Source organism: Prionailurus viverrinus, chromosome B2, assembly GCF_022837055.1.
Source record: "Prionailurus viverrinus isolate Anna chromosome B2, UM_Priviv_1.0, whole genome shotgun sequence".
NCBI lineage: Eukaryota > Metazoa > Chordata > Mammalia > Carnivora > Felidae > Prionailurus > Prionailurus viverrinus.
In genome coordinates, this window is record NC_062565.1 from 135840342 (window position 1) to 135860204 (window position 19863).

The following is a 19863-nucleotide window of genomic DNA, read 5'->3' on the forward strand; positions in this document are numbered from 1 at the left end:
TCCCTCAGGAAGTGATTGCTGACTTCAGATCATGGGAAGACCACCCTGCGTACGTGCACGTGCAAAGGCCCCGTGGAGGCCTACGTGGGGAGCATGTTGATGGATCGGGGCTGGGGGTGGTCAGGGAACGTTGGTTTTAAGAGGGATGCGAAGCCACGGAAAGGTCCTCAGCAGGGCAGTGACACCTTTGTGTTCTTAAAGCTGCTACAGAGTAGAGACGGGACTGAGGGATAAGAATGAGTGTGTGGCAATGCTTGGAAGAAACCTGTAATAATTGAGGCAAAAGGTGACCTAGTGCAGACTGGAGGGTGGTGGAGGACGTAAAAGTGCAGATTCAGGAGGCATTTAAGCCAGAGAACTGATAGACTTGGTGATGGATTGGATGAGGGGGGCAGAGGGAGAAGAAGGGTCCGGGGCCAGGCGTTCTAGAATGGTCACACCACCTATGCAGAGCAGCACCCCTTACACGTAAATGCTTGTGGCAACTGTTGTTAACTAAGACTGGAATCTGACCCAAGTCACTCGGGCCCATGTGCCCTGGGCCCTGCCCTCTGACCCCAGCGTGGCCCTTGGACCAAGAGTTCCCCTCTCCCATCCCCTCCCTACTGTGTGAGGGGAGTAATGAAAGGAACTTCTGGCACCTTCTCCTCCTCAGGCAGAATGTCTCGGTGGGTGGCCCTGAGCTCTCACCTGTTCCCCAGAAGGTACCTGAATGGCAAGTACCCCCATACACCCCCTCGGCTTCCCCTCCCCCCCCCCTCCCGCTGCCTCCCCTGTTGTTAAATCTAGTATTAGTCCGGTGTGTTTATTATGACTGATGAGCCGGCACTGACACGTTTTTGATAGGTGAGCTCCATAGTTTCCATTAGGGTTCACTCTTCGTGTTGTACGTTCCGGGGCACGTGTCTGCCATTACAATGTCATACGGTTTCACGGCCCATAAATGCCCTGAGCTCCGCCTTTTCATCCCTCCCCTCCCCCCGCCCCTGGAAACCACTGATCTTTCCACTGACTCCATGGTTTTGCCTTTTCCAAGATGTCCTGTGGTTGGAACCATGCCGTATATAGGCCTCTTCAGATTGGGATTCTTTCACTTAGCAAAATGTGTACAAGGTTCCCCCATGGCGTTTTGAGTCTTGAGAGCTCATTGCAACAACAGTCTCGGTCTGTCTGCACCCGGAGGCCTCCGGATGGCAATTCCAACGTCTTTTCGGTGCCTGGCATCTCTTCCAAACGGCCCGCTCCTCGTCTTCTCAGTCTTACTCTTCGGTGCACCTGTCGGCCCTGACCACGTGTGGCCATAGCAGATTTAGGAGCCTGCCCAAGATAGGCGATGGGAACACGTCCAGATGCGGTATTCCGCGCTCTGGAAACCCTACACCATGCTCACCCAGATTCCCATTGGCACGATTCGGTCGTGAGTCGTGTGGTATGAGAGAGCTGCCTTGTGAGAGCTGAGCTGTCACAGGCACTTGCCCTTTGTGGCACCCCGGGTCCGAGTGTTTCCAGCCGAAAGAGTTCTGCTCGGCCCCTGAGCAGTTTTCCTAAAAAGGTAGCTGGGGATCATCTTCCATCAAAGACAGTCTACGCCATATTACTAAATAGATGGGAAGCGGGAGATAGCCGAGGGTGACCTCTTAGAGAGAGGCTGCACGGCCATTGCCTCTTGCTCTCTTTGGGGGACACCAGCCCTCTCTTGGAACACCCTTTTAGTCTCTCTCAGTGTCCTCATTGGCTGCCTGCAGCCCAGCAGCAATTTGAGCTCATTGCTGGGCCGCCTCGTGCACGTCCTTGACCTGCCTGATCCCTCCTTCCCTCCTACCTTTTGTTTTAATGTACCTCTGAACGTGTGTGTCCACCAGCTCCCCCAGTACTGCCCGGGGAGCTTACAAGTGGTGTTCCCTGTGCTGTGGGTGCTGCTGTGGGGGAGCTGGAGGTCTAGAGGGATCACACTGCTGTGAGTCAGCACAGGGAGCGGGAGGACGGCGGCCGTCTGTCCACTGAATCCAGAACCTTTAAGGCGTCAGTTATGACGAAGCCGAGAAGCTGCTTGCCATCTTACGATCTGCCCCAGCTCTCACTTATTTTCAAATACCTTGTTAGGATAACAGCTTCTGATTTTCTTGTCACTTTGGCATTGTTCATGACCAGCTGTGCACGTTTAGTGTTCGTACGCAGAAATGCAGAGCAAAGTGTTATTGTTTCCAGAAAGCTCTGCCTCTGGAGATTTTTGCTTACGTTTCTTTTATTTTTTTTTTTCTCTCTCCCCGTTTAATCCTTGTGGTTTTGAACAAGCTGGTGGTGCGTTAGGTCTTCGCATGCGATTTTTAGGCATAAGGAGTGAACGATTCCCTGGAAGAGACATTTACATTCAGTTTTTTAAAAGAGGGATCACCTGGGGCGCCTGGGTGGCGCAGTCGGTTAAGCGTCCGACTTCAGCCAGGTCACGATCTCGCGGTCCGGGAGTTCGAGCCCCGCGTCGGGCTCTGGGCTGATGGCTCGGAGCCTGGAGCCTGTTTCCGATTCTGTGTCTCCCTCTCTCTCTGCCCCTCCCCCATTCATGCTCTGTCTCTCTCTGTCCCAAAAATAAATAAACGTTGAAAAAAATTAAAAAAAAAAAAAAAGAGGGATCACCTGATCAACCATGCTCAAAAACCTTAGCCATGTCTGAGGTCATGTTACTGATCCCTGAGTTTTGTGTGACATGCCCAGCCCAGGCACCAGCGTGCTGGCTTTTTTCTATTTGGACCCATTTTACAGGCATAGGAAGTAAGGGTTCGGAGGGTGACAGCTCACAGAGGTTTTAAGTGGAAGGAAATCTACGGAACCGGAGTCTGTCTCTTGCCAACCTCCATGCACCAAAGGGGCTCATTTGGGCTGAGAAGCAGGGAAGATGGAGATTTGCATCACTGGATTCCCATTCTCTGCTCTGTTCACCTAAACTCCCCGGGGTCCTTTCATCACAGAAAGACGTGGCTTCATGAGCCATTGAGACCAAGGGTGGGATATGTAACATTTTTCTTCCCTGACGTTGAGCCCCCCCCCCCTTTTTTTTAAATAAATAAATAAACGTGTCTGGAGACCTATGACTGTCTCTCCAGAGATGTCCATTTGAAAACGAATTGCCACATGTCAGGTTTTGGGAAGGGCAGAGATTTGGGGGTGGCGGACGAGGAACAATTTACATGGGGGGGTGGGCTGGGAGGCGGGGTTCAGATTTGGGACAGCACCTCCCTGGCTTGGCTCTGTGTTGTCCTGATGCTTTCCCACACAGCTCCTGCCCCTAGCATCTCAGTGGCCTCCCCCGACTTCTCAGCCCAGGCAGCCCCTCACCCAGATGCTGGTCCTCAGCAGCCGAGTCTGCGCCCCAGTGGCCCCCGCCCACCACCCTACCCACCTGCTGTTCCTGTATAATAGGTGTCGCACTGGACGCCTGCACCTTGCGGGAGGCCCCAGCTCAGCCAGCCTCAGCAGCCGCCGTAGCTGCATGAACGTGTCCGTTTGCTCTTTGAGATCTAGGTTCGCGGTGACCCAAATAAGAAGAGAATGTCTATGGTGCTACGGCTGCCTGGTCTAAGGCAGCGTTGTCTCGGACCAGGTGATCTCTGTCGCCGCCTACGTGGACTCTTCACGCCCTCACCTCCCACAGCCCAGGGTGATCCTTTTTTTTTGTTTGTTTTTTTCTAATTTTTTTAATGTTTATTTTTGAAAGAGAGAGAGAGAAAGAGAGCATGAACGGGGGAGGGGCAGAGAGAGAGGGAGACGCAGAATCCGAAGCAGGCTCCAGGCTCCGAGCCTTCAGCACAGAGCCCGATGCAGGGCTCGAACCCGCTGACCACAAGATCCTGACCCGAGCCGAAGTCGGACGCTCAACCGACCGAGCCACCCAGGCGCCCCTGATCCTTTTTAAAAGGTAGATCAGATCACGCCATCACTCGGCTCAAACTCTCTGTGGCTCTTCTCTCGCTCAGGGGACAAGCCGGAGTCTTGACAGGGGCCCCTTACAGGAGTCCAGGCTCCTAGCAGGTTCTCAGATGCGCCTGGGCCCTTGCTTCTTCCCCTGATGACTTCCTCCGGACATCGACATGGCTGTCCTCACTTTCTTCAAGTCTTCATTCGGGTTTTTCTCTCACCCCACATAACACGCTAGCCTTCCTATTCCCTGTCCCTCCCCTCTGCTTATTTTCTTCTTTTTGCCTCCTAAGTATTTATCACCGTTTGCTATGCTGTATATTGTACATCTGTGTTTATGGTCTGTCTTCCAAAATCAGGGTTTGATGTCCACAAGGACAGGTATTTTTGTCAGTTCTTTCTCTCTGACATCCAGAAAGTGCTTGGCAGGTAGCAGGTATTCGGCGAATAGATGCGGCACGGAGTTCTAGAATAATCTCATGAGACCAGTAATGTGACTCTTTCTCTCTATGCCTTGCTATTCAATGCAGTATATCGTTGATTGTTAGGGCAGTAGCTCTCCCCTGGGCTGCTGTGACATGAGGCTCTGTCACAAGAAATTTGCTCAATGACGATAGTCAAAAGTACCAAATAAAGCAAGGGAACTATCAAAAACCCGAAACATATTTCGTGGTGTGTGTTAAATCATGTCCTTACTGCTCACTCATATTACATCGTGTTTTCTTGACCCAGAGGAAAGGGGTGGCGCTCTGGGTGGGGTGCTAGGTGGATGTGGGTGGTAACAGTGGATGGCCTGTGGTTTTCCCCCTTCTCTCCCGCAGCTGGCGTCTGTGCTCTGAGTGCTTCAGAAATGAACTTTAGCTGTGAGATGTGTGGGATAAAGGGAGGTACGGACTTGCTCTTCTGGGTGGCCAAAAATAGCATCCTCTGTGGGTATTATCTAAAATATCCCTTCCCTTAGCTACAGGACAAAGTTTGGTTTAGGCTATTGCATTTTTTTTTAAAGGAAGATTTTGGGGAGATAGTGCCATTTGGCTCTGAGCAAGCTTCTACCGTGGAAGCTTATTTAAATTTCAAAATAAGTGGGTATTAGGGAAATACTAGTGATATGGGATCATACCCTTCACTAAGGGTGTTGGAGCCCGGTTGACCTACACTTACTTCCGCCATTTTGGTTCCATACTATTCCAGCCCCTCTGGATGTCCAGCCGCCCAGGCAGGGGTATGCCGGACCCCATGCCTGTTTTAAACATTAGGCTCTTCTCCATTCCTTCTGCTCAGCTTCCCAGCCTTTGAGTCTCCATTTGCTTTGTTCTTCACCTCTTGGCCTCCCGGGTACCCTCCTCGGTCTTGATTCTCGTGTGTGCCCTCTGGTCTGCACAATCGACAACTGCAGATGACTTTCCTAGTTTCTTTGTTTTGCTGGAGCACTGCTTCCCCAAATGGGAGGCAGATCGTGAAGACATAAGACCTGACGAGTCTTGAAATGTCCGTGGTGTTTCTCTGACTCTTAGTTGGCAGGTTGCTTTTTTTCCCCCATTTTTTTTATTTTTATTTTTTAACGTTTATTTATTTTTGAGACAGAGAGAGACAGAGCATGAACGGGGGAGGGGCAGAGAGAGAGGGAGACACAGAATCGGAAGCAGGCTCCAGGCTCTGAGCCATCAGCCCAGAGCCTGACGCGGGGCTCGAACTCGCAGACCGTGAGATCCTGACCTGAGCTGAAGTCGGACGCTTAACCGACTGAGCCACCCAGGTGCCCCTCCCCCGTTTTTTTTAAAAGAAGGCTCTGAGCCCAGTACAGAGCCCAACGTGGGGCTTGAACTCACGACCCTGAGAGCAACACCTGAGCTGAGATCAAGAGTCAGACGCTTAACGGACTGAGCCACCCAGGCGCCCCCTTAGCTGGCATCCAGTTTGGAAATTGTTTTTCCTGAGGATTTTAAAGTTACTGCCCCCTTGCCTGATGCTGCTGACTCTCTGTCTGCCTGTGTGTGACCTGTGTCTCCTTCTGAAAGCTTCCAGGATCTCCTCTCCATCCCCGATGTCTTGAAATTCCACAACGATGCGCTGTAGGGTAGGCTAGGCTTCTTTTTAGGTAGAAAAAAACTTCTTGCATTTTCCAGGGCCAATTCAAACATTTTAATATTATAATATTTAAAAATGTACGACGTAAAACCAAGTATAACTCTTTATACTTATGGTTCTTCCAATTATAATATCAAATCAAAATTGCAAATCATCCATAAGGCATAGAACATGAATTTAGCGTGAAAGCTAATGTCATTCCTTCTGCTGTTGGGAAGGAGGCACAGCCCTGCCCCTCAGCGTCCTGTGGCAGATGCCTTCTGGCTTCACCTGGCGTTCATAAGTCACTGAGGTATAAATCGAACAGTTATTAAATCTTTGGCCTTTTTCTCACTAGCCCACGACAATGAACGTAATTCTGCTCGATGCCAGTGTGTAAACACAGAGTGGGGTTGGTTAAAGCATGGTCATCCGGACAATTCTTAGAAGAAATACGGGGACTTTTGGGGACTGTCGTTAAAATGACAGCATGAAATGTAACTATCTTCATGGGGAACTCACAGAATCCCTCAGATTCAGCGGGCCTCTGTTCTTTTCAGCTTTTTCCTAAGCCAGTTTCCCTGTGCGCTTGCAGCAGGGGTGTGCGCTCAGAAGTGCCGGCCATTCCCAGCCTCACCCCTGCCGCCCCGCGTGTCCCAGGCTCTAATCCCATGGGACGGCACATCCCTACTGGAGGTGGAGACCGCTGAGGACCGTGAGCCTCTGGCACTCTCAGGGAGCCGTCTGGCCGTGTGTCACAGAGCTTGACAATCAGAATCCATGTTCAAGCTGTTTTAGCCTGAGCTTCCCTGCCCCCTTCACTGCTGTGGAGGGAAGTGAGCATTTGTATTTTTTTAAGAATACAAATGTTTGTGACACGGCTCTTGACAGGGTTCGGGGTGTCAATTTCCTGGCCCGTTAGAAGTGTGTGCGTGTGGTATGTGAGTGTGTGTGTGCACACATGCGAGAGTGTGTGAGTGTGTGTGCGCATACCAGAGTATGTGTGTGCACGTGGGAGAGTGTGTGCGTGAGTGTGTGTGCACGCGAGAGTGTGTGCCTGTGACAGTGTATGCATGTGAGTGTGTGAGTGCCTGTGACTGTGTGTGCTTGTCAGTGTGTATGCACCTGTGACTGTGCACATGTGAGAGTGTGTATGCATGTATGGGTGTGTACACGCACATGTGAGAGTGTGTGCTAATGTGTGCACGTGGAAGTGTATGTGCATGCGTGTGTATACATGTGGGAATGTGACAGTTGTGCATAAATGTGTGAGCGTATATGTGTGACTGTATGCATGTGACAACGTATGCACATGTGAGAGTGTGTGCAAGTGTGCATTTGACAGTGCCTATGTGTGTGCATATGTGAGTGTGTGTGTGCGTGAGTGTATGCGTGAGTGTGCACGTGCACATGAGTGCATATATGGGTGTGTGTGTGAGTGCACGTGGGTGTGCAAATGAAAGTGTGTGCATGTGTGTGTATGCATGTGGGAATGTGTACAGGTGAGAGTTGTGCATAAGTGTGTGTGAGTGTATATGTGTGGGAATGTATGCATGTGACAACGTATGCACATGTGAGAGTGTGTGCAAGTGTGCATTTGACAGTGCCTATGTAAGTGTGTGCATATGCATATGTAAGAGTGAGTGCATAAGTGTATGTGTGTGGGTGTGCGTGTGTGCATATGGGTGCGTATGAGAGCATGTGAGCATGTGAGTGTGTGCATATGTGAGTGTGTGTGTGCATGAGTGTATGCGTGAGTGTGCACGTGCACATGAGTGCATATATGGGTGTGTGTGAGTGTGCACGTGGGTGTGCACATGAAAGTGTGTGCATGTGTGTGTATGCATGTGGGAATGTGTGCAGGTGAGAGTTGTGCATAAGTGTGTGTGAGTGTATATGTGTGGGAATGTATGCATGTGAGAATGCACATGTGAGAGCGTGTGCAAGTGTGTGCATATGACAGTGTATGCATGTGTAAGAGTGAGCGCATGAGTGTGTGTGGGGGTGTGTGTGAGAGAGCCTGTGAGCATGTGAGAGTGTGTGTGTGTGCACGAGAATGTGTGCACGTGTGAAGGAGTGAGCATACCTGAGTGTGTGCGCACATGAGAGGTGTGTGCGTGAGAGGGTGCGCACATGTAGGAGTGTGTGCGTGTATGCAGGAGAGGGTGTGTGTTCACCTCAGGCCGGCGGTGCGTCGGGAAGCTGCGTGGGTTGCATGAGTGCGTCCTCGTGCCGGGGCCCGTCGGGAGCGCGCGGCCACTGCTGCTGCCACCCGCTGCAGATTCTGCCCGCGCCGGGCTGTGCCTCCTCCGCTCAGCACAGCAGTGCGTCCCTTTGTGGTGGTGGCGTGGGGGTCCCGCGTCTGCTCACAAGCTGGCGGGGGACAGGGTCCTGGGGACGGCTTACCTCCGATCTGCTTGTTGGCGCAATGCGGTCGAGGCCCCGGATGTGCTCCTTCCGATTGCATCTTTCTCCAGAACCCGGCTGGCTCAAAACCTGGATGGTCTCTTACCTTTTCCTTCTCCCTCATCCACCCAGTTCGTTTCCAGATTCCATCTGTTTTCCCTCCCTGTTAGTCACGGTTTATGATCTTTCCATTCTCGCCACACTGGCACTCAAGCCCTGTTACTCACACTGGGATGAGCTCGTGCTTCTCACCGGCCTCCTCGTCTCCTCCCTTCCACCCTCCCCAGGGCCCTACAGCCAGGCTGGCTCCCCTTCTGGCATTTCCCACCCTTGCCCGGGAGCCCTCCGGGACTCGTCTCTGCAGGCCGAGGAAAAACTGCAGCCTCCAGGGTGAGGAATTTTGTTTGTCCGTTTCAGTGTTTTAAGGAATTGTTAACCAACCTTGAAAATGCCGTGACATCTTTATATTAAAAATCTGGATTTTCAGCTTTTCCTGAAAAGTTAGAAAATGTGGCAGCACTAGGCACGTGTTCCTAAAAGGCAGGTCACGCTAGGCGGGAATGGAATGTTCTTTGCATGTTTTCTCCAGTTGTGGCTGTTGTTCGTCCCCCTCCAAACCTGTCCAAATCCTGCTATTTGGCGAAACCCTCCCAGGCAGCCCAGGCTGGGAGTGTTCCCTCCCCTTAATTACTAAAGCACACGGGGGTTGCCTTTCTCTTTTCGTGCCATTGCCTGTTGTTTTGCTTTGAGCTTAGGCTGACAGTCCCTCCTGGGTGCGTGTGACAGCGCCCGAGGCGCGATGCCTCGCATGTCGTGGATTCTCAGACCAGAAAGATGCACAGAAGTGATCCAGGGGCGTGGTCTGTGGGTAACAGGAAGGCCTCTGACTAAATGAGGGATATGTTAGCTGATGACTCAGCCCAGGGACCTTGAAGAGATTGGTTCACTCTTTGTCACCATAACCACTGTTTGGGGACTGATTTTTAATGCGGGGAGATCTGCAAACACAACTAAACTCTGGTAGGAGAGTCAGCTGAGGCTGTGGTTACTTCCTTGCGAATGAGGTAATCTGTCCCTAAAGTTATCTATTCCGTGATGCTGCTCAATACATCAAGTAGAGCTAAAGAGAACTTCAATCAGTATTCAAGAATATTCCTGTACTCCTCATTGAAAATTTGAAATACCGCATATTTCTATCCTTGAGGACGTTTTCTTTACTCCTGTCAAGTTCCTTTGAGAGGGAAGGAGGATTTGCTTCCGGATGTCTGGGCCGGGGGTGGGGGGTGGGGGGTTGGTGGGTAAGTTCTAGGACAGTCCTGTCCAATGGACCGCAAAGTTCTGCATCTCGGGAGCCACTCACCGCTTGCCACATGTGGCCGTCGGGCACTGGGTTGTGGCTAATGCGACCGAGGAACTGGAGTTTTAACTGTATTTCATTTTAGTGAATTTAAATTAAAATAACCACATGCGGCCACCATACTGGACAGGCCAGATCTCCAGGGTTGGAGAAAATGGGTCAAATGCAGTGCCTGGGGGAGAGCGGTGTGCAATCCTAATGAGAGGATGCCTTATTGCAGATGCGTCCCGTAGGGGCGGGACTCTGTTGTTGCTACACAAGTAAAAGCCCGTTCGACCAAACCCGGCAGGGCATCAGAGCTGAATAATGTTTGCAGGGAAACCCACTGCTGTACTGTTCTGAGGAGAGCATCATTTCCACTAAGAACAGCAGACACTGAGGGGCACCCTGGCGGCTCAGTCGGTGAAGTGGCTGACTTTGGCTCAGGTCATGATCACGTGGCTCGTGAGTTCGAGCCCCGCGTCAGGCTCCGTCTGATAGCTCAGAGCCTGCTTAGGATTCAGTGTCTCCCTCTCTCTCTGCCCTCCTCCACTCGCTCTCTGTCTCTGTCTCTCTCAAAAATAAATAAACATTAAAAAAAAAACTTACAAAAAATAGCATAGCAGACGCTGGGTTTCCCTTGGCTGTGACTCCTTGAGCAGGTTCTATATCTGTTTCCTGTGCTTGACTACATCGAACCATGACTTAAAATACATACTCTGCGTCCACACCAGATACATGCTGTGTGTCCACACCAAATATAAATGCCAAACCCAAAGGACCGTTTTGGGGGAGGAGTGGAGAAACTTAGGGCAATTCTGGGTAGATCGTTAGATAGAAACTTGTGGGTTTATCTTTTTTTGCTTGGCTTTGCTTGAGGGGAGTCAGCCGAAGCTGGCTGTGGGTACTTTGCCCTTATATGGTGGTGTTGAAAGCCACCCAGCGCTGAGGATGTAATTGAATTAATCTTTAGCCACATTTTCCGGAACACAACCCAGTGTGTGCTGAGATCTTCTCCAGGGGACCGTGGCCATCACTTTGGTGTTCATTGGCCAGGGTTGGGAGGAGCCCCACGGGCTCTGACCACACTGTGGCTCCCCAGCTGTGGTCTGTGTTTGTGAGCTGCTGACTGTTTTATAATATAGTGAGTTCCGTTGTTGGCGTTTCAGTCCCCATCCGTCCTTTCACTGGAAAGTCTGGTAGACCCTTGAGATCTGTTCCATCATCTATCTGTGGCCTCCTAAATGACTCCTTTCAGCCTGGATTTCACATATACGCAAAAATAGGAAGTGGGGCACAGGCAGCATAGAGTGACAGAGTGCCAGCATGGTGGAGGGGAAGTGGTGGTGGCCAGGGAGGCTGGTACTCGCGGAGGGAGGGAGGCGGCATGCACATCCCGTGTGGTCTTTCCCAGAGTCCTGACTACAAGTACAGCTTCGGGATCCTCCCGGCATCCTCAGCCTGGTTGGAGGCCACATCCGTACCCACATCCATTTCCAGCTCCTCTCCCCTTCCAGAAGGACGGGTAACGGGAATGGTGGAAAGTTCCAATCTTCTCATGGTTTGGTCTTCCTTGTGACCAGCCTCCATCCAAGAGCCCACAAGAGTTACCTCGTTAGAACTAAAGATGAACCTACCAGCCAGAAAATTCTGTGTCAGGAATGGGGGGGGTCAAAGACTAACTGTTAGAACAAAAGATTCTCCTGGCACCCCCATTCACATGTGCTTTAGGAGCTCTGGGCCAGGAGCCAGGGGTAGAGACCAATATATACATTTCTTATTATTTCACAGCACTATATAATACTCCTCAGTTTCCTCCAAAAGCTTGGATCCTCTTTTGTGTTGGAATAGAAAGAAAAAAAAAAAGGATTCTTTTTGAAAGCACTATTAGTAAATGCGTTTTAGTAGAGAGGAAATAGGAAGTCAGCCTTGCCCCTGAAGACCAGGTGATGCAACCCACAGAGTGGCTAAGCCCAGGTGTCCCCCACACAGCTCTGCTTCTCGCTTCTGCAGACCCTCCTTGGCCATCACTATGGCGGAGAGGCACCGGAGAGGAGGTGACTCATAATGGGAAGGTGAAATACAAAATCGCAGCACTTTCCTAAATACAATTTTATGTCAATGTTCTCAGAATGGGGAAGGTGAGATAACAGAAGGGCGAGGTAGCAAAGATCTACTTTGCTGTAGAAGTATGGAATCCAAATTGGTGACCTCTTTCACCACATTCCAGCTGGACTTTCTGCCCTCTCTTCTGGATTGGATGTCTTTGGTTGCAGGGATATTGAACTTGACTCACATTGGCTGAAACAGGAATAGGCATTTACTCAAAGGTGGGGGGGGGGGGGCTTCAGAGGTGGTTTGACTCAGTGACTCAGTGACTTGTCCAGAACCCTGGTTTTTCTTATTTCCCCTTACTCTGCCCACCGTGAGTCAGGCTCACTCCCTTCTTGGTTCAGTGATGGCTGCCAATAATTTCTGGCTGAGTTTCCACTCGCAGTTTAGAAGGAGTGAACAGGGTTGCTTCTTGTGGAAAGAGGATCTTTTCCCAGTGTCCCCATCAGTCTCAGTTGGATCTCCCATCCCCTCCTGAGCCGATAATTGGAGCTGGGGTGGTCCTGACCCAAGTACCATGCGTCAGAAATCTTCAGAATCAGGTTCCCCAGACCCAGAGCTGTGAAGGGAGATGTGGACCCTGAATAAAGATCAGGCAGGGATACCTGGGTGGCTCAGTCGGTTAAGCGTCCGACTTCAGCTCAGGTCGTGATCTCGCGGCTCATGAGTTCGAGCCCTGCATCCGGCTCCATGCTGACGGCTCGGAGCCTGGAGTCTGCTACGGATTCTGTGTCTCCCTCTCTCTCTGCCCCTCCCCCACTTGTGCTCTGTCTCTGTCTCTCAAAAAGGAATAAGCATTAAAAAAAAAGACCCGGTAGCCACCAAGCAAAGAGTAGATGTTGGATAGGAAACTGCAGCTCTCACTGCTCTGTCATCTGCTGAGCCCCAATGATTGTCACAATCGCAGTCTTCTGCCAGAAAGTAGGAAATTGTTATCTTTGAAATGTTACATTCGACTGCTTTGGAACTCTTAAATCTTCTTTGCTCCCTCTCCCCCCTCCCTTCCTTTCCCCCTCCTTGTTTTGTCTTACCTCTTCCCTTTTCTTCTTCCTTTTTCTCCTGGTTTCCCGTTTCTCCCTTCTTTCTCTTCCTCCTACTCTACCTCTTCTCCTTTCCCTCCTCTTCTAGTCTTTCTTTCCCCCCAAATGTTGATTCCCCCTCCCTTAATTGATGATCTGCTCATCTATTTAACTGAATTGGTTTGGTACAGTGTAGTTTCTCACTAAACAGAATGCCTTCCCATTTGTCCCCCCCCTCCCCCCAGGAAGAAGAAATGCCAGAAGTAGAAATTGACATTGATGACCTTCTTGATGCAGACAGTGAAGAAGAGAGAGCTTTAAAGTTACGGGTAAGCAGCTTTCAAAATCTAGAACTTGCCGGTCATGGATGCTTGAATGCACTCGGATCTCCAGGGCATGTGCTGATCCCACCCTACGGCAGGGCTGGCACCAGGACTTGAGCACTGACAGTTTGCAGAGAGGAGAGCGATGGAGTGCTAGGTGTTCACTGTCACGAACTGCATCTCTGATGGTAAAGCAGCTCTTGACTACAGTCAGTTCTCAAACCACCTAATGGGTGTGAGCTTCCGTAGCCAACATCTTCTTGGAACAAAAGCTGGTTCTACCTCCAGAGGCCCATTTGCCGGGGAAGGGGGCGACGCCCCACAATTGTATGAGAAGGGGGAGGTGCTGAGCCAGACCTGGAGTATCCAAGCCCAGGACTCTGGTCTCACGGTTATGGATTATATCACCCATGAAATGAGAGTTCTAGAAAAGATCGTTTACAACATAATTCTCTTTAATAACAGGTCTTTTATTAGAGGATAGTCACCTGTTAGCATTCTAGTACAACAATGGATACTGAGATGTCCCATGTTTCTTTAGTCCAGAGCAATACAACATTATTTCCCTTTTGGCTTGTCATTGCTCTTAATGTTCACTGATAATTACTGTTAATGGCTGTTGGTTATCACCAATGGCAGATGATCTCTAAAGGCAATTAAAGGGCATATTTTAATGTATTAATGTGTTCAATGTGTCAATAATTACCAGTCCCTTGAGTGGTGAAAAGTCTCAGTTTAATGATTATTTGTTTTTGGTAAATTTAGTTGGGAAATGATAGCATCTAGTTATGAAAATTAAAAGAATACAGAACAGGCACCAGTTCTATAGAAAATATAGTGACATAAAAAAGGTTTTTTTTTTTTAAATTGAGAACTTGGGGTGCCTGGGTGGCTCAGTCGGGTGAGTATCCAACTCTTGATTTCAGCTCAGGGCATGATCTCATGGTGCGTGAGTTTGAGACCTACATCGGGCTTTGCTCTAACTGCACGGAGCCTGCCTGGGATTCTCTTCCCCCTCTGCTCCCCCACTCAAGCTCATTCTCTCTCTGTCTCAAAATAAATAAACTAAAAACAATAAAATAGAGGACTTGAAAGGGGCTTTAGCTACCGTCAGGCCACCCGCTTTGGTTTCCAGGCAAGGACACTGAGACCTGCAGAGGTGTGACAAGGTGGGTTGTGGTTGAATCACAGCCGGGTGCCCGGCTTTCCACGTCCAGGGTGATTCTTACCATTTCCCACAGGCTGTCTCAACTTCAGTGTACACAGTTTATTATTAACCAAGTTGGTAGCCCAGAGGAGAGGTGTGCGTTTGTGTTCTGACGGGTGCCAGGCAGTCCTGCGCAGGAAGGTACAACTTTTGATATCTTCAAGATGAGCAACAGCTGCTGAAATGAAGTGTGATTCTAGATTGTCGCTATGAAATCTGGGTTGCCCATGTTTAGAAGAATACCGTACAGATAAAAGGACTTTTAATTTCACTTTTTAAAAAAATGTTTTTATTTATTTATTTGTTTTGAGACAGAGAGAGACAGAGCATGAACAGGGGAGGGTCAGAGAGAGAGGGAGACACAGAATCCGAAGCAGGCTCCGGGCTCTGAGCTGTCAGCACAGAGCCCGACGCGGGGCTCGAACTCACGGACTGTGAGATCATGACCTGAGCTGAAGTCGGCCGCTTCACCGACTGAGCCACCTAGGCTCCTCTCACTTCACTTTTTAAATGATACTGAATTTTAAGATAATCAAACTTACCTTCTGTGTGTTTTCTTCTAGGAAGCTCTTGTAGACTGCTACAAACCAACAGAGGTAAACGAATCACTTTTCCTAAATGCCGTGTTTGAAATCGTTGTTATGAAATCAGTCTGTGTATTTTTAAAGCTAAACAGCACTTCATGGGTTAGGTTATGTGTACACTAAGCAGAAGTTCCTATCCGCAAGTGAAGTGCAGTATTAAACTTCCTTAAGTGTGTGCCGAAGCATGTCTGGTTCAGGAAGGCTCAAAACAAATGGAATTGGGTGTGTTGCTTGTTTTTAGATAGAAACCAAATTCAAAGGTACTCGTGAGAGGGTTTGGAATCATTTTAGCAAAAGCCTCAGATTTATAACTGGAGAATACATTCTTTTAGTGTATAGATATGCAGTTTCGAGACGCTAAAAGCAAATTCTGTCGTTCAAAAGAATTACTTTTATTGGAAGAAGAAATTTTATGCCTTGTTTGTATATTTATCACCAAGTGTATAAATATTAGTGTAAAGAACAATGGATATTAGTTTGATTAGACCAGAGCGTTTCATATATACTCTAAAGAGCGAAGGTACAAACAGTATAGAAATTGAGGATTTGATCAGTTATGAAAAAGATTGGTAATTGAAGTCCTTTTCATTTGTTCCTGTGATCAATCAGAAAAATTAGGAGATGCATTAGATGTTTTTTTCACAAAAGTGTGTAAGATTTAAATGACTAGGGTGTTTTGTGATCATTTGGCTTGAGGCCAAGTGCTTATTTGAGCTTCAATCTTACAATTTCTGTTTCCTTTACGTTGATTGCATCTCACACTCAGAGATTTTTAATTTTAATTTTAAAAATTAAAGTTATTAAATATATTTTTTAATTAATGTAATATATATTCATAGTTTTGAAAGCCAAAGATACAATTAGGCTTATAAAGAAAAAATAACATTGCCTTTCCCATCCCTGAGTTCCTCTTCCTAAAGGTATATATTTTATATTTATATATTGGTATATATATGTATTACAGGATTTATATATTTGTATATATATATATTACACGATGTATATGTATATACATATATATATATGTATATACAAATATATATATGTATATACAAATATATATATATTTGTATAGGCTGTTTTCCTATTATTTATTCTTATATCCCCAAATATTCATTTACTATTTTTTTTTCATTTAGTGGCTTAAGGGGAAATATGGTAGTTCTTTCACTATCTGCAAAATTTATTTTCTCCCATCCCCTTAATAAAGTTATTGACCAGTATTTTGTTGAATCAGTGGTCAAGGTTTATACTATTATGATTTAAAGAAATATTTTTCAGGGCTAAGCCAAACAGTGAGATATGACCATGGCTCCTTTGTGGTATAACCCTTTGTTTTTCCTGGAATTGGTAACTATCTTGTCTTTTATCTTGTCTAGTACCTATTGCTATTTTTTGTTGAACTCTCCAAGATCTCTGTCAAACATATAGTATATTTTCTGTATGCTCAAACCCATCATTACTATGCCCCCACCCCAGACTTTCCTCTTGACACTCCTATGAAACAATCTAGAGGAGTTATTCTCTGGATCTACTGAGTAGCTAACTGTACTGAGATTTCTGTTCACTGCTGTTCTGTTTGTTAGATGCTTTGTTTCTTAAATCTCAGTGTTACTCATTTTTGTGGGAGTACATCATCTAGTAGCTTTTTGGGAAAGGATGAATAGAAGGTAAATTTTTTGAATCTTTACATGTATGAAAATGCATCTTGATGAATAGTTTGCATGGCATAGAATTCTGGGATAAAAGTCATTATTAAAACTCAATTTTAAGGGGCACCTGGGTGGCTTAGTCGGTTAAGTGTCCTAACTCCTGATCTTGGCTCAGGTCATGATTGCATGGTTCATGGGATTGAGTCCCATGTAGGGCTCTGTGCTGACAGTATAGAACCTGCTAGGGATTCTTTCTTTCCTTCTCTGTCTGCCCCTCCCCTACTCGCTCTCTGTCTCTCTGTCTCTCTCTCTCTCTCTCTCAAAATAAATAAACTTAAGAAAACAAACAAAAAAACCCTCAAATTTAAGGCATCACCTTAATACTAGAAATTTTGTCATTTCTAGTATTAAAAAGTCTGATGTCACTTCCATTCTCAGACCTTTGTATGTGACCTGTATTTCCCCCCTCAATTAACTTTTAGGATTATCTCCTTAGCTTGAAATTTTACAGTGATATGCTTTAGTGTGGGTCCTCTTTTTTTTTTTTAATGCTTATTTATTTTTGAGAGAGAAAGAGAGATAGAACACGAGAGGGGAAGGGGCAGAGAAAGAGTGAAACACAGAATCCTAAGCAGGCTCTAGGCTCTGAGCCATCAGCACAGAGCCCAACGTGGGGCTTGAGCTCAGAAACTGTGAGATCGTGACCTGAGCCCAAGTTGGGTACTTAACTGACTGAGCCACCCAGGTGCCCCAGTGTGGGTCCATTTTTAATTCATGGCTGGGTACTTTGCAATCTCTTTTAGTCTGAAGACCTATGTCTTTCAGCTCTTAAAAAATTATTATTTATTATTTATTTATTATGATTTTTATGAATTTCTTCCTTAGTATCCTATAATACTGTCTCTCCTGTTATATAGATATTACATCTCCTGGATGGAGCCTCTAATTTCTTATCTTTTTCCTTTTGTTGTCCCATCTCTTTGATTTTTTGTTCTACTTTCTGGAAGATATCTCTGACTTTATCTTCCAGTCTTTTTAGTGATATTTTAAAATTTCAGCTGTGTTATTTTTAATATTCAAGAGCACGTTCTTGATCTCTGTTCACTATTTTGTTTCCGTATTTCTTGTTTTGGGGGTGCATTTTCTGTTTGCATATTTCTTGTCTTGTGGATGCATTTCTTTTCTCTTTGGGAATATTAATCAAATGTTTGATTTCTTTGTTTTTGCTTTTAAGATTTTTCGGTCCTCTGCATTGTCTCTGTCTTCTCTGAATCTCACCTTTTTTCTTTCTGTTTTTATTTGTCTTTGCTGACTTTTGGCAGTGTGTCCACGTTTGAGTGTTAGGAGCCAGAAAGCTGATTGAATCTGTTGTAGTGTGAGCACAGCTTGTCCATTGGCGGGTCTCACTGTGGAGTGACCAGGTTGCAAACCAGATTTTTTTTCGGCGATATGTGTGTGTACGGAACAAGGGGGCTACTCAAAATGTCACTATTTGGACAGCTTTCTACTGGAGAGATTTTTTTTTTTTTTTTAAGAGTTTGACTTTCTAAATTCCTTGAAGAGTTGATACTTTGATTAGACGCCTTCTGGAAGCAAGGACAGGATGGAGGCAAGCAACCTCACCACGAACTCTTTTGGGAAAAGAGCTTCTTGATTTATAATTACTTTGGGAATTAACATAAGGGTTAAAATGAGAAGCTATTTGGACACTTACATTAAATTGTTGTGAAAGGTTAGACAAGAATAGTAGGATTTAGTCATTAGGTCATTAGGATTTAGTCATCAGAAAGGTGACGGATTGTGTCACTGAATTAACGTGTTATTTGGGAGGGGTAGGGTAGCTGCCAAGAGTGGATCTAGACTAGTAGGTGTAGACATGTCAGTTACTCACTGAATCATTAACCTTCTTTACTTCTTGTCCCAGGGGGACAGTTCAGGGTCTGGTAGTTAGGTAAGAAAGGTTGCACTTTTCATGGGCCCTATTCGCCTCCAGTTGTTGGGAATATCCGGGAAGCAAAATATTCACACTTGTGAACAGCCCGGCAGTTAAGTGAAGACGGGGAGTCTTGCTTCCCCCAGAACAAAAGTACTCCTCATCTGGTTTTTATAAGGAGGTTTAAGAGATGAAAGCAGGTAATATTTGGATGTTCTTTGGAGTTCTAGAGGAAGAAAGTAGGGCAGGCAGTGGAGTTGACAAGCGAACATCTGTGTTCTCTGGCTCATGGTTTCTGGAGATGGAAATGGTGTGAAATGCTAAGGAACTGCAGATAAGTTCACTCATCCGTTAAAGGGTCGTTTCAGAAAAGGTTGGCACCTGCCTTGTGACGACAAAAACCACAGCTTATTATTTTTCCAAAGCGCTGGAGTTCGCATTGCAGTAACAAGCGTTATCTTATCTAACCCTCGCAAGCACTTGAAGAAGGAAGTTGGGTTATCTTGTCTGTGAGTTCACGGCGGTGAGTAAAGGGAGGATTCAACCCCGAGTTTCTGACACCCGATCTTGTGCTCTTTCTTCCCCCCCTGTCTGGCTTCCTAAACTACGTGACAACACATTTAGGACATTAAAGGACTTTGTCCTATCTCAACTAAGTGCCTACCGATTCATGATGTTCTTTTTAAAATAGTCCTCTCTGGAGGTGCTATTTTTTGATCAAAGGATTTTGCATACAATTCTATGTCACTTTGAAGTTAGCAATGTAAGGAAGACGTCGTTGCTGATTCGGGGATATTTATTTATAGCCTCTTTGCAGAGGTGGGGTGGGTGGCGAGAAGACTGGACTTCAAGACCAGAGTGTTATGTCAACACCAGCACTACGTGTGTGTGACTTTAAGCAATTCTCTCAACTTGTCTGAGCCTCCCTTTCCTCCTCTCTGATGGTTTTGCACTGATAATATTTTTAGCAGTAACAATAATAATAGCTGAATAATTAAGCATATGCGAGGGACTAATCTAAATAGATTACATGTATGAACTTATTTCTTCTTCCCAACAAAGCTGTGAGGTTGAGGAATTGTTATCGAGTAAGGAATTTGAGACATAGAAGGGCTTTGTCACTTGCCCGAGGTAATACAGTTAATAATTGGAGAAGTCAGGGTAAGCATGCTAGGTGAGTCTGGTTCTTTACAAGGTAATACTTCCCCATTACATATTAAACATGCAAAATGCCCCAGTTCATCAAGGGTGATATTCTTGAATTATTCAATTTGAAGAGTACACCTTACAGAATGTGCTAATTTCATGTCAC

The 19863-nt window shown here is 46.8% G+C and overlaps 1 protein-coding gene across 2 annotated transcripts in view; it reads left to right on the forward strand.

The window, feature by feature from the left end:
* Window positions 1-19863, forward strand: part of PPP1R14C (protein phosphatase 1 regulatory inhibitor subunit 14C) — an 88755-nt gene that overhangs the window by 46434 nt on the left and 22458 nt on the right. For both annotated transcript variants that reach the window (XM_047859323.1, XM_047859324.1), the window contains 2 exons: window positions 13098-13181; window positions 14946-14978. In XM_047859323.1, the coding sequence (XP_047715279.1) occupies window positions 13098-13181; window positions 14946-14978 (117 nt within the window). The remainder of the gene's footprint in view (window positions 1-13097; window positions 13182-14945; window positions 14979-19863) is intronic.